General features: G+C 39.9%; 1 protein-coding gene across 2 annotated transcripts in view; it reads left to right on the top strand.

Moving 5' to 3' along the window:
- The window catches only part of SLC1A1 (solute carrier family 1 member 1), a 59642-nt gene that overhangs the window by 26799 nt on the left and 17610 nt on the right, over positions 1 to 15233 (top strand). For both annotated transcript variants that reach the window (XM_027792749.2, XM_055791110.1), the window contains exons 3-5: positions 10665 to 10757; positions 12686 to 12800; positions 15056 to 15098. In XM_027792749.2, the coding sequence (XP_027648550.1) occupies positions 10665 to 10757; positions 12686 to 12800; positions 15056 to 15098 (251 nt within the window). The remainder of the gene's footprint in view (positions 1 to 10664; positions 10758 to 12685; positions 12801 to 15055; positions 15099 to 15233) is intronic.

The raw sequence follows: 15233 nt of genomic DNA, 5'->3' as shown, positions 1-15233 counted from the left end.
GTCCTGGTTTTGGATGGGATAGAGTTAATTTTATTAGTAGCTGGTGCAGTGCTGTGTATTAGCTTTGGTGTGAGGTCAGCGTTGAAAACCACTGATGTTTTCAGTTGTTGCTAGGTAATATTTATACTAAGTCATGGACTTTTCAGTTTTTTGAGAAGGCTGGAGGGGCACAAGGAATGAGGAGGGGACACACAGGCCAGCTGATCTGAACTAGCTTAAGAGGTATTCCATACCATGGGATGTCATGCTCGGTATATAAAATTGGGGGTCGATGGGGGCAGACTGATGGTTGCTCAGGGACTGGGTGGGCATCAGTCAGCAGGTGGTGAGCAGCTGTATTGTGCATCACTTGTTTTCTTTCCTCCTTTCCCTTTGGATTTTATTCTTTTTCCCCTCTCCCTTCTTTTCATTATAACTTTTATTATTATTACTGCTCTTTCATTTGTATTTTATTTCAATTATTAGATTGTTTTTATATCAACTCTCGAGTTTTACGTTCCTTTCTGATTCTCCTCCCCATCCCTCTGGGTGAGGTGAGAGTGAGCGAGCAGCTGTGTGGCGCTTTGTTACCAGCTGGGGTTAAACCACGACGGCCCTTTTTGGTGCCCAGCATGGTGCACAAAGGGTTGAAATAACAAGAAGTCTAATCAGATTGTGTTAGAACAAAATTGTTGTTGGTATTTATTGGATTGGATTAATAATCATTAGCCACAATGCTGATTTCTCTGCTCTTGAAGTTGCTGCCCATGGTCTCAGGGTTGCATTATTTAATTTGCTTACAGTATATGTTCCCTGTTGTGCGGTTTGTTTTCCATGGGACATGGCCTAAACTTATCATAGCGTTGTACTATATAGTAGTGTTTTATGATATGATGGACTCAATGGTTATAAAACTAATCTGGTCTGTGTACTCAGTGTTGTTGTTGCCCCTGTGTGTCAGGTGGTCCCTGGCAGGGAATGCCAACAACTGCATCTTCGACTTTGTTTTCCTGGAGAGTCAGCCTGTGGGTGGGGTCCACGACTCCCCCTTGTCCCCAGAGCTAATTACTGAAACATTTTGGATTTTTGGAAATTCTGAATATCTTTGGTCCATCAGAAACACTCTAGCACAGGTCCTGACCCTCTTGCTAGGAATACTGAATGCGGAAAACTCTCCACCTCCTGAATCCGGTGAAGATACACACAATCGGTTGTAACTACCCTAGCCTCAGGGGCAGAAACAACAGCTGTTACAGCCCCTGCGGCCACTCCAGCCGCATGACAGGCAGCAGCTACTCCAGCCCCTGTGGCAGGCACGGCACCACAACGAGTGATGCAGAAGACCAACCTGTGTCAGTGTCAGTGGCCCCTATACAGAAGAAAAAAAATAAAGGGAGAGCAGCTTATTTGGGAAAGGAGGACAATGAAGCAGGCCCATCACAGGAACAAGATGAAGACAAACAAGAGGTAACCTCTTGATCCCTATGTCTGAACGAACTGCGGGATATGCAGAAAGTTTATGCCTGTCAGTCAGGTGAACACATTATCACCTGGTTGCTTTGATGCTGAGATAATGGGGCTAGTAGTATAGAAGTGGAGGGTAGGGAAGCCAAGTAGCTGGGGTCACTTTCTAAAGCAGGGGGCATTGACAAGGCAATTGGAAAAGGAATGTGAGCCCTCAGCCTTTGGAACCAAATCCTGTCAAGCCTTAAGGAAAGGGATCCCTACACTGAGGATATTACATGTTGCCCAAGCAAGCGGACTGCACTGGAGGAATGTGTCTGGTACTTGAGTGAATTAGCTGTGAAAGAGATGATTTATTATGACTGAGGCAATCCACAGTCACCCACAGATCCCACTGATGTCCTATGCACACAACCCGTGTGGCAGAAATTGGTACAGAGCGCACCATCATCGTATGCCAGCTCATTGGCAGTAATGGGTTGGAAAGGCAACGCACGACCAATTCCAGGACTGCCTTTGCCTGAAGCAGGAATGACCCAAACTGTTTTCCCAAACATATTTTTAAGGTGTACTACAGGAACTTTATCCCCTTCTACAGTATTTGAAAGCTTTGACTGGGCAGGGCCAGCTCAGCTGGCAGATCCTCTGGTGTTGACTAACCAAGTGGCCTTTGCTAAATGTATCTCCCCGTGTTTGAAAGTTCCACCACCCATTGCTTTCAGTGCAGTCCATTACATTGTTAAATTTTCCCGGAGGCTCGTGCATGATAGGGGATGTGATGTATACACTCAGTGCCATGCTCTTTGGCCAAAACGTCTATGAGATTGGTTCAGAAAGGAGTTCCGTTGCCTGATTCAGTTCTTTCTGGGGTGCCATGTCACCACAAGACTTTCTCTGTCAAGGCCCAGGATAGTGTTCTGGGCAGTGCCATGGGGCACAGGGTATGTTTCCAGCCATCCAGTGGTTGCTACCACCATTGTAGGCACATGGCGCTTGCCTTGGCATGTCTGTGCAAGTGTGATACAGTCAATCTGCCAAGCCTCCTCATATTTAAATTTTATCTATCATCCTCCATACCAATAAGGCTTTAACCATTTGGGTTGCTTAATTGCAGCGTGTGTTTCACATTCATGGATTACCTGTGCAATAGTGTCCATGGTTAAGTCCACCCCTCATTCTGGGGCCCATCTATATGTTGCATCTCTTCCCTGATGGCCTGAAGTGTCATGAGCCCACCGAGCTATATATAATTCACCTTGATGTTGCCAATCCAAATCTACCTGACCCACTTCAGTCTTGGCTGCTTGATCTACCTGCTGGTTGTTTAGGTGTTCTTCAGTGGCCTGGCTATTGGGTACAGGAGCATCTACATGATGTCCTTTTACAGCCAGGTTCTCCACCAGGGCAGCAATATCTTGCCATAATGCAGCAGCCCAGATGGGTTTACCTCTGCATTGTCAAATACTTTGCTTCCATTGCCATAGCCACACACAAAGGACATTTGCCACCATCCATGAGTCAGTATAGAGGTGAAGTATTGGCCATCTTTCTTGTTCAGCAACATCTAAAGCCATCTTGATAGCTTTCACCTCTGCAAACTGACTTGATTCACCTTCTCCTTCAGCAGTTTCTGTGACTTGTCACAGGGGACTCCATACAGCTGCCTTCCAGCTGCAGTGCTTTCCTACAATACGGCAGGACCCATCAGTAAACAAGGCATAGTGCTTCTCACATTCTGACAGTTCATTGTACAGCGGGGCTTCTTCAGCACATCACATCTTCCTCTGGTCACATCCCAAAATCTTTACCTTTCGGCCAGTCCATAATAATTTCCAAGATTCCTGGACGATTGGGATTTCCTGTTCAAGCTTGTTGCGTCATCAGCGTGACCCACTTACTCTGCATAGTATCAGTTGCGTGTAAAGGAAACCCTCCCTTTAAACACCCAGCCCAGCACTGGTAACCGGCACACCAGGAAGAGCTGCACTTTGGTACCAATCACTTCTGAAGCAGCTCGAACCCCTTCATTAAGCTGCCAGTATCTCTTTTTCAGCTGGAGTATAGCGAGTCTCTGGTCCTTTATACCCCTAACTCCAAAAGCCCAAGCGTCAACCTTGAGTCTCCCCTGGTGCTTTCTGCCAGAGGCTCCAGGTAGGGCCATTCTCCCTGGCTGCAGTGTTGAGCACACTCTTTACATCTTGCCCAGTCCAAGCTGGCCCAAAGGCTACTGCTTGAACTGACTCCCGTTTAATTTGTCCAAAGGCTTGTCGTTGCTCAGGACCACATTTGAAATTATTCTTCTTTCAGGTCACGTGGTAAAGAGGGCTTACAATCATAATGTATGGAATGAGCATTCTGCAAAAGCTGACTACACCTAAGAAAGCCCGAGTTTCTTTCTTATTAGTGAGTGGACGCATAGCTATTATTTTGTTGACCACATCCATTGGGATCTTATTATGTCCACCTTGCCGTTTTATTCCCAATTCAAATACTCCAGTACACTAATTCCAATTCAATACTTCCCATTCAGAAGGGTTTGGAGTATTTTCTCCCCTTTGTCAAAAACTTCTGCTGCTGCATTGCCCCATGATGTTATCAATGTCTTGCAGATGTTGGGGAGCTTCACCCTGTTCCAGTGCAGCCTAGATAAGTCCACAGCAGGTGGTAGGGATGTGTTTCCACCCCTGGGGCAGTTGATTCCAGGTGTGTTGGACACCCCTCCAAGAAAAGGCCAACTGTGGCCTGCACTCTGCAGCCAAAGGGACTGAGAAAAATGCATTTGTGGTACTAGTGGTGGCGTACCACTTGGCTGCCTTTGATTCCAGTTCACATTGAATTTCTAGCATATCTGGTACAGCTACACTCAACAGTGACTCCATTCAGGCCATGACAGTCCACTGTTAGCCTCCCTTAGGCTTTCGCACTGGCCGTATGGGGCTATTAAAGGGTGAACAGGACCTGCTGGTCACTCCTTGGTGCTCTAGTCCGCAAATCAGCTTATGGATGGGAATCAAGGAGTCTCTGTTGGTATGCTGGTATTGCTGCCAGTGTACCGTGGTAGTAGCAGTTGGCACCTGTTGTTCTTAGACTTTCAGTAACCCCACCACAGAGGGGCCTTCTGCAAGACCAGGCAAAATAGACAGCTGCTTGATTTCCTCTGTTTCCAAGGCAGCTATACTGAAAGCCTATTTATACCCTTTCAGGTATCACCCTATAATAATCTGGATATCACCCTATAATTCATGGATCACACAGTTTCAGTTTCAACCAGGGTTGGTACCTGTAGTACAGAGCAAATGTTCTACCCCAGACAGTAGATCTCTCAAGTGTTGGTAATTTTTCTGTGATGATAGCCACTGCAGTCAGTCCCTTGGCTATCCATGCTGTGCTGTATAAAAACGTAGTTCTATAATGGATTTTATTATGAGGTTCCCAAGTGCTGTTACCAGCATAAAATTTCTATTTTATGTGGGAAATATAAGCCATTCCACCAGGCAGGAACAAAATAGAAGGAGGAGCTAATGGGGTAATAACCTTTCAACATCTTTGAAGGTTTATTAATGCACATCTTTGAAGGAAACTGCTCTGCAAGTGGTTTCCTCTCCTGCACTCTGTTAAATAAAATCAAGATTAATATTAATGAGTACTTGTTTTTTTCACCTTACTTCATAGGTTGCTTCTCAGGAACTGCCATCAGTTCTGAAGTCTGTGTTAGAGGTCAGCTTCAGAGAAAGATAATATCCAGATGCAGAATAATTTCACATCACAGAGGTTTCGGTGTAATCTAGTAGCTTGATATTGCTATAAACAGACACAACTGGTTTCTTTATCTTTCATGTTTTGTTAACTGTTGTGATTTTGGATATTTCTACAACGTCTGTATAGGTTCAACACCTCTGTCTCCTGCTTAGCTCTTGGCCTCAGCAACACACAAAGACAACACAGTCTGCAGTTTAGTTACACAGGTGATGAGAGGTGTTTCCTTACAACTGGTTTGAAATTGCAGCTTGGCAATGTAGCTAATTGGCGGCACTTTCCACTGCTCCTGTATTAGGAGAGGAAGATAATAGAAATTCGCTGTTTTCCAAATAAATGCCTCAGACATAGTGAGTGTGAAGCACATTGCTCTGGGATTTGTTAAAAAGTCCACCATTCTTTACCTGATACAGAGAAATATAATTACACTGCTCCACAGCAGGTTCACTGGCACACTAGTGCAGGCTTCAAAAGATCCTAGCTGGATTTTTATTCAGTAAGAACCTGTGGGTATTTCAGATTTCAGGGTCCATTTGGGAGTGGTGGACAGGTTTTTTTGGTGCCTATGAATTTGTCTGAATTCAGTTCACCAGAGACTAATACCTGCAGAGTTTTTCGATCAGCTACTTGGTTTCTTTTACCTGAAATATTATGTATTATTTATATTCCCAAAGATCTGAGTAACTGTTTTTGAAAACTAAAAGGAAATTACAGAAATCATTGAGAATCTTACTACACTTCCTAGGAAACGATAAGAAAGCTGTAGACCAACCTGGAAACAGTGAAAAGAAGTTGACACTGTTGGCAGTTGACTAAAGACACTCATATTTAATGGGAGTAGACGTGTCATTAGTGTCAGAAGAGAGGACAAAGAAAGAAAACTTGAGGACTGGTTTGTGTTCAGAATGTTCCAAAACAACCTTTCTAAGCAGCAAGGCAAAGAAAAACAAGTGTTTATCACAAAAAAGTTTAGAAAATCAATTTCCTGTATTTTCATGAAGCTTCAACCGTGTCGATACCATTTAAACATATTTCAGTGATTTTTCAAGACTTCATTATAACTTTTCAAGCACATTCAAAATTATAGTTTTGTTTAGGAGCATTCTCCGTTCCCTTGTGACACCAAAACAGGAAAAAAAATAGGTTCTTGTCAGAGAGAAAATGAACAAGTGAATACTGGTATTTCACAAAGTGTATCCTTGTGTTACGCTTGTGTTAAGTCCATGAGAAACTGAAAGAATGATTCATGCTTTTGTTAGTGGCTACTGGTAAAAAATTCTGGAACACCATGTTTCATATTTAGGCTCGGTTTTGTTTAAATCAGACTCTTGGGTAAAGTAGCTTTATAGAACATCATTTCAGGGAAGCAGCTCTAAATATGCACAACAAAACGTGATTATGAATGACATTTTATAGGGACTTCAAAGGTTGCGGAAGGCTGATGGCACTTTGATGAAAGCACCTAACAGGACTCTTGTTTTGATGTACTTAACTAGGTAGATAGGGATGCTAAAGTATGAGTCAGCAAACGAGTCAGCGAACCTATGTGTCTAACCTTGGCAGCACAACATATTCCACATGCAAAAATCAGTAGTTGAATGGAAGGCAGGATTAAACCGGTTAATTGTAATCATTCAATTTTTCCACTTCTAATTTTTCGCAAGTTTCACAATATTGTCCTCCTTTCTGGTTATTTTTTAAAGAGGAAAGTCCTGGGAATCCTCTAGTAATAGAGAAAAAATAACAGCTGTAAAAAATAAATTAAATTGACAGGCTTCCTGGCAATACCAGCCAAAAGCTTCAAGTAAAAAAAGACTGTATGCAGAATAAAAAATAGTTATTGGAATGTGAGGAACAGCTGGATTATTTTTCCCCAGCATTTAAAGTGGAGTATCTATATATCTTACCCAAAAGTATGTGTCTTTCCTGTTCTGTTGAGGGTCCTGTTTCATCCTCATTCCTGTTGTGCTTTCATGCCTTCTAATACTCTGTCAAGCAAAATTATTAACATCAGTCTTGTTATTTATGCTCCCATCCTTTCCTCAAAAAAAAAAAAAAGAAAGAAAGAAAAAGAAAAAAAAAGTGTATATACAGTATTTCATTTTGATAGGATTTTAAGGTCCTGGGACATGAAAAAGATGTGAGAGACTTATTTCACTGATTGTTTCCTTTTTTATTCTTTTGCAAGTGTACGTGTTGCAAATAAAAGAAAACTGGGCAAAAAGAGAAAAACAGTAAAAAGAGCTTTGAGTTGGAGACTGTAACATAGAAAACACAGAAACTAAATTGCAGAAGGCTGGGCAAGTGAACCCCAAATTTGGCTTCAGCTGTTAAAACCTTAACTCTGTTCTGCTAAAATAATATGGGCAAAGAGGTGATAGATAGATAAACAGATTTTACCACCAGTGGATTTCTTTTGTGATCATCTCCCTTAAGTCTTTTGTATCACAGCCACAGAACTGCATTCCATGCTTCAGTGGCTGTAGCTAAATTAGAACATGTCTTGTAGGAAAATTTAAGGAACAAATCTGAAATACTTCAGGTTTGAAATGCCCAGGTATGGAGAATTCATCATGCCTGTTTACATTCTGTACAGTAGACTACATTTAGTTCAAACCTGTTTAAACAATTTAAAATGTGGGCATAGGCCGTGGGAGGGAAGAGCAAATAAAATGGTTATAAAAGTTGAGTGATAATCTACAATAGACACCCAAGATTAATTACACTGGTTTTGTGATCATATCTTTACTTGCAACACTGCAAGCTTTCCATTTTGAGTGGCATGTGTGTCATTATAGTTTGAGAAATAAGTTTTCTTATGAACTGAAATCAGTGTTAGTTATATGCTTTGTTTAATACATCTTACATTAACTCTTTCAGTTATGCCCAAAGAAATTATAAAGCCATGATATTATTTCAAAGGCAATTTAATTTTCAGTTGGCTTGAGAAGGTGACCAGTAGCTATCAATTACATTAGATTATCAATTGCTCACTGGTTACAGTTAGGTATATCTGGAGGGAAATTTGGTTTTATATATTGTGTTTTCCTACATGTAACAAGCTAACATGACCAAAATTAGCAGCATAAAGCACCCAGTGCAAAGCTGTGTCTGTGGCAGTTGTAGTGAATGCTACTTCGTTCTCTAAACAGAAGCATAATTCTGAACATAGTTTTGTTTCAGAGTACAGCAGTTTTCAAAACAAAAAAACCCTACACCTGTCATCCTCAGAGCGTGCTCATACTTACTCGCCATGTCTGATTTGTGTGTTTTTATGGCTACTAGCAAAGTAGCACGAACATGATGGTGGACGCACAAGCTGGATTCTAGCACAGCTCACTCACTAGCAGGATCATTATACAGTTTAAAAAGGCAGGGGCAAATTTGTCCCTTAATTATACAGCTGTAACTTCTGTGAGCATAAGAGTTTGCAAAGGGATTTCATTTGGAGCCAGAATAATGTTGTCACAGTGTCATACTAATTGTATATCTTTATATATAGATCTTGGAATCTTTATAACAGTACTCCAGAGAAATAACCTTGCATGATTATTAGGCTCTTGGCTGAGTCAGCAAGACTGCCAGCAAAAAAAATCTTAAGGCAAGCTTTGTAAAGTACTCCATCCCATGAAAAGATTGTTATCCTACCTCCACTGTGTATGTAACCACTATCAACAGTCAATACAACGAGTTTTAGAATAAAATCCCATGTTTTCTAATTTTTATGAACTTTTCATTAAAATGGAACTGTGGCAATACCAGTTTGCTAAAACATTGTAAAGTCTTCTAAGTAAATACATCAGATGTAAAAGTTTCAACATTGACAGCCTTTGAAACCAGCTCTTCTATCGTCCACAGAATCCATTATTTATTACTATCCATTCTCAAGAGTTATCACTACCATAATTTCCACAGCTGAGCCCACAGCAATGCAAAAGACCTCTTTTCTACCTGGTTTTTCCCAGTTCCCAAGGTCAGAAGTAAAAAGGACAGCCCAGATTGTGTCCATTTTGTTGTTTGTGCCTGAAACAATATCATTAGTGCTGACAGCCTCCTGTGATAGCTGTGGTGTTGCTTTTTTCTGTGCACTGGTCTGTATTCCCTTGCCGTGTGAACAGTTCTTTTATTATCCTGATTTGCTTTAAAAGTGAGATAATCTTTACATCATTATTTCTGTATGTATATGTGGTTCTTCTGTGCTCAGTCTGATGATACACTGTCCCATGAAAGACCCCCAAATAATCAAATAGATGGTGAAATAAAATAACCTTCGTTCTCCCCTCCCAGTACTGTTTGCATTTTGAATAACAATTAACAGAACAAGTAAGGCATTATAGGAATGCTCTAGGCACAAGTTGTTACTGTTGTTAATATACCTTCTGAAAGAGACATCAGCTCACGGTTGAAGTGTGCTGGCTAAGATCCTTTTTGAGCTCAAAGATCAGTAAGTTACTATTGTGTCAGAAAGATCTTTTGATTTTTCTTCCTTAGCTTTAGGAACTTTTTTTTTTTTTCCTAAAAATTATGCCTATCTGAGGTTAAATATCCTCTTGGTATTTTTACTTTTCTGTACAAGGGAATCTGGCCAGTCTTTGATAATTTGACTCAATAAACATGAAGATATAAATGGATTACAAATGTATACTAAAGAGATAGTGGTGAATTATTAACTAGCATGGTTATAGACAGTCCAGTTTTACAATTACAATGTTCATTTTACCCTGGTTACTGAACTGTATGTGTACAGATGTAACTGTGAATCTTTTAAACAATTAAAAAATACTTCATGAGTGGTTTGGTGTAATATTGTTGCCACAAGTTAAGTTGACCTCATTATAACACCTGCCTCAGCACTTTCCCTACCTTCATTAACAAAAACTGCCCTCAATTCCTGGCAATGGCAGATACAGGCAAGAGTGGGAACAGCTCAGACTTCAGACAAGCTTTGGTCAAAAAAAAAACCAAAACCCAAAACACCTGTTAATGAAGGCAACCCCCCTCCACCCACCCAGGAATGAGCCTTAGGTGTCTGTACATGCCTTTGAGCAACCTGGGGTAACAACCTTGAGCAGCTTCCTTCCCATGGCTTTTAGTTTTAAAGCCAAAGTGTTACAGATCTGAAGAAAGTGAAGCTATTATTAAAGTGAATATGGAAATAAATTCTAACATACTTTCATAAACCAAAGAAGTCTAATTCATCACAAACATCAGGGAATGAGAAATGTTAAATTTTCTTTTTCCTAGAAAAACCCTAGGAAACTGGATTTTTGCAAAGAAGCAGAAGCAAACATGTTGGTCTGCTACAGAGTTTTCAGAAGTGCAACTGGCAATTAAGTATTTTAAAATACCTTGATTAAGGAAAAAATTCCTGCATAGACATTAAAGACAATAAATGTCTCTACAAAAATAACAAGTTTCTTCTGAGGTTGTTTTATAGTGGTTTGTTTTTGTGGTTCTTTTTGCAGGTGTTGCTGCTTTGGATTCCAGCGTTTCTGGGAAGATTGGTTTGCGAGCAGTCATATATTATTTCTGCACTACAGTCATTGCTGTAATACTAGGTACTCTGTGATACTCTAACTTTTGAAACCATCAGCATCACTTAATTACAAGCATACAGCACTGTGACATTACTAATTTCACAAGACAGGATGGAGAGAAGAGACAGGAGTCATACCAAACCTCTTGACATACTTTTAGCCAAATACAGGGAGAAGTTAGTCCCTCTGTTCACAAGTTGGGCTGTATTCATATCCAGTATGAAGCCACAGGCAATTTCACCATACATTTCAGCTCAGGGAAGGTTAGGAGCTGTCTGCTTATGTGAACAGTGACCAGCAGCAGGAAAGCTGAATGAACATCAAAGGCCAGCCTTAACTGCAAGGTGAATCTCCTCAATAGCAAATTGACAGGTTGTTACTTCTTCTCAGATGCGAGAATGTATGTGTCTCACCTGGAAGAATGACAGAAAATACTGCTTTCCTTGTAGTCTCATTTCCTTCCTGAGAGGTTTTTGTCCTCTCTGTCACTGCCTGGCTCCACTCCTGTCTCTCTGAAGTCCACATCTCTTCTTACATAAAGTTCATTCCCTACAAGCAGCCGTGAAATCTTCCATATTTGCTTAAACAAACATATTTAGCCTGCCTTCTTAAATAAGAAATAAAATTAAACCCTCTTCTGCCAACAGTCACATGTTTTGTGGCCTGTCTTTGTATTTTGTTGAGCCTAAGTGAATGCTGTGCCTAGATACCCACTAAAAAGAAATATGTATTTATTTGAAGGACAAAATGTACATCATACGTGGCCTACTTGTAAAGCAAAGCAGTATTTAAGAATAGAAAAAGAATCACATACAGACATATAAGGCCAGATTAATTTCTAGAGGCTGCATCATAGAGAATAATATATCACTGCAGTTACACCATTCAGGCTAGCCCATCAGTCTGTGAATTTTCTGTGAAAAGAGAGAGAAAAATTAATAAAGACTAACATTAATATGTATCTAGCTCAGTCTGTGAATTTTCTGTGAAAAGAGAGAGAAAAATTAATTTAGACTAACATTAATATGTATCTAGCTTAGAAATTGTCCCGAGCCCCCAAGTGGGGGATTAAACCAGACAATCTCCAGAGGTCCTTGCTATTCTAAATTATTCTATGATACTATGATATTACTTGTTTCATTGTGCAGGGTTACACAAATTCATTGCTGCTTTTATTCACAGCTGTCGTTAGAAAGCCTTGTTCCTGGCTGGTTGAAGGATCATCCAAATGCCTCTTTTTCTCTGCATTGAGATTTAGTAGTTTCATTTGCCTTAGGTTTGTTTGGACTTCGGAGATTAAATAAATTTAAAAAAAAATGTATATTTGGAAAGGTCTAGTATTTCATAGAATAGTAAAAATTCCTGAAATGAAGCTACTAAGTTAAATGGAAAATTTGTCACTGATTTCAGTATCCACAAGGTCAAAGCTAGTATTTCTTGCCCATAATTTTTTGTTTGTCTATTTCTGAAGCCCTTGTCTTTAACTTGATTGCTAACTAACTTTACCAAAACATCCTGTTGTACTTTGGGGTCACAGGACAATGCACTTGTATTCCTATCTGAAAGCCGTTAACAAGAGCTGCAAAGGTAAAAGGTAAATAGCAATTCAAGTTATTATCATGCAAAAGTTGCAGAATGCTTCAGCTGAAACCCAGCTGAAGTAATTTACCCTCTTGGTGAGCAGTAGCAATTTATTACCATACATGCAAAAACAAAGCTAGATGCTCAAGTCCAGTGGCAAGACCACAAGTAGCTCCTGTGTTGGGGGAACCGGCACATTTAAGGACACCACCTGTAGACTTCTCTTTTATGAACAGCTCTACATGAGCACGCAGGGAAAACATTTGTTCAGTTTAGCTCATGAACAGTTTAGCTACACGGGATAGCTAAGGCAGGGCGCACCAATGCTTCTGCTTGCACTGTAAGCTCTTCTGGTTCTCCTTCTGCAGGGATTGTCTTAGTTGTGACCATTAAACCTGGAGTGCCTCAAACAGCAAATGAGATTGACAGGGTGGGCAGTACCCCAGAAGTCAGTACTGTTGATGCCATGCTGGATCTGATCAGGTGAGTTTTTCTTTTTTAGTTTCCATACCCTTGTTGCAAAAGTCCAAACAAATACAAATAAAGTTGTGATGTGTAATGCAATAAGAATGCTTTCTAATGTTGTTTGGATGAATAAGGAGAAAATAACAGATATTCCAACAGGTTAGGCATTTTAGAGTCTATTCAAAGCAGTTCATTAAAAAAATTTCTCTTTACGTGATAGACTTTGGTTAATAAACCAATGACAACAAAAATTCCCTCCTTTGAAAAAATTGATATGCAATATTTACACATTATGAAGAAAGTATCCAGAAAAGATTGAATGGTTGGCAGGTTACTGACTGGCAGCTTCTGTGTCATCCAGCATTGACAGCCAGCTGAAATTGCAGTTTTGTGTTTCCCCTTCTCAAGGCAGGGTGCAGAGTAACAAGATGCAGTAGGCAAAGGTTTCTTAAGGCTGCCCAGTCAACAAGTTTGCTGCATCACTAGTATCTAACCAGGTATCATCACCTGGAAAATGATAGACACTTAAAACAGTTGCAAGAAAAGCCCTAGAAAAGCCCGAAGAAGACCTGAGCAGATTTTCAGAGTTAATGTGTTCAAGGAATAAGAAAAAAATTCACAAAAAAGAGCTGAATTTCCAATAGTTGCTAAGTAGTTCCCTCAAAAATGTTTTCTCTGGATTATCTTATTTGTCCAGCTGCAGTTTGTTCTATATCACTATTCCTGCCCACTATTTTTTTTTTTTTTGCAGAAATTTTACTTAACCTATCATGTAAGAATCAATTGCCATTCATTTGGCTTTCCCAGCATTTTTAATTTCAGGAAATGTGACTGGCATTTGCAGACACAACTCCAGATACAGTCTTTGACATTGGTAAAATAGACACATGGGTATACATTTATATATAGGTATATGTCCGCCTTGAAAAAAGTTACTGTCCTATTTAATAGCAAATGTCTGCTGTCATCTGGGGCTTCTCTGCCCCGGCACAGATCACGGCAGATGTCTTTAAGAATGACTCGGTTTCTCTGAGGTTTATATACAAGGTAGTTAAACCCAAAGCCCCATGTTAAACAATCCACAGCTCTTCCCAGCCTCTGCCCCCTCCTGCCTGTGCATGACCAGGATGGCAGCACCCTGGGTGGCTCATCTCATTCGTTATGGTCACTTGCCCAGGAATCAATAAGAGGAACTGCCATCAGCAGTATTATAAAACCTCATGCGGTCTGTTACCAGTAACTTCCACATAAATATTTCCACACAAATTCAACAGGGCTGATATAGTTCCATGCATTAAAAAGTCTTCCTATAGCAAGAAGTGGTGTGAACTGTAATTCAGAGTGGTCTAGGGTTTTGCTACAGTTACAGCTCAACTTCTTGTAAACAAGTTTAAGACTATGAATTAGGAGTTTGAGATCTGAAATACTTTTTAAAAGGAATTATAATTACTTTTTTGTATTAATCAGATTTAAGATCCAAATCCAGGAAGTCTTGTAAAGATTAAGGAAATTCCCAGGCTTGTACAAACTACTCTTGCCTTTGAAGGAATTTTGCTGTGAAAACTTGAAAAACAAAGTCAAGGGTTTGTGAAAGATCTGGAAGGAAGATAGAGACCTGCTTCAATATATAAACTACCTTTTTCCACACTGGACTGGGTAATCAATAAATACCTAATCAATGCTATTTTCTGCAATTGTTTGAAACCGGAATTGGCAGTTGGCACACAACTGGATTGCACTGATTCTGATCTAATTTCCTGATTTTTCAGTGTGCAGAAATGGTTCTTGACCCTGGAATGACATGTGGAAATCTTCCGTCAGCCAAGATTAATTTCTGGATTCAAAATTAGAACAGAGCACACCACATATCTGATTCTTCCAGCACAGTGTTTATATGAGGGGTTTTATTTTCTGCCTATATTTGACAAATCCTATAAAAACAGTGTGTCCTGTATTCCTCATGCAAATGATGAAGATGATACAGTAGAGAAAAAAAACACTGGGTTTAGTAGCTTACCAACAGAAATGTCCAATACTGAAAAATAAGCCAAAAAATCCAACTGTAGGAAAACAGTGAACTGGTCGTTAGGAGTCCTGAACTGTTAATTTCTTTGGGCTTTATATATGATGGTGCTAAATACACTGCTTTCTGGTTAAAGGGACACAGCCTGATCTGCTTTTCAAGCAGCAGATTTTATTGTTTTGTTTATATAAACAACTTGTTTTACTATGCTGTTTCAACTAATGTTGAAATGCTTATACCTTTTTAACAGGAACATGTTCCCAGAAAACCTTGTCCAGGCCTGTTTTCAACAGGTAAGTTTGAACATTGCTCTTTCCTACTGTAGTTTTTATTGCTCACTGCAAATTATTCTTGGTTTATGTCCCCAAAAACTATGTCAAGTAAAAATTATTTCTGAGAAGTCCAGGAGTATCTTAATCGCCCATAAA

This window comes from Falco peregrinus, chromosome Z (genome assembly GCF_023634155.1).
Source record: "Falco peregrinus isolate bFalPer1 chromosome Z, bFalPer1.pri, whole genome shotgun sequence".
In the NCBI taxonomy this organism is placed as follows: Eukaryota; Metazoa; Chordata; class Aves; order Falconiformes; family Falconidae; genus Falco; species Falco peregrinus.
This window is presented reverse-complemented; position numbering and strand designations above follow the sequence as displayed.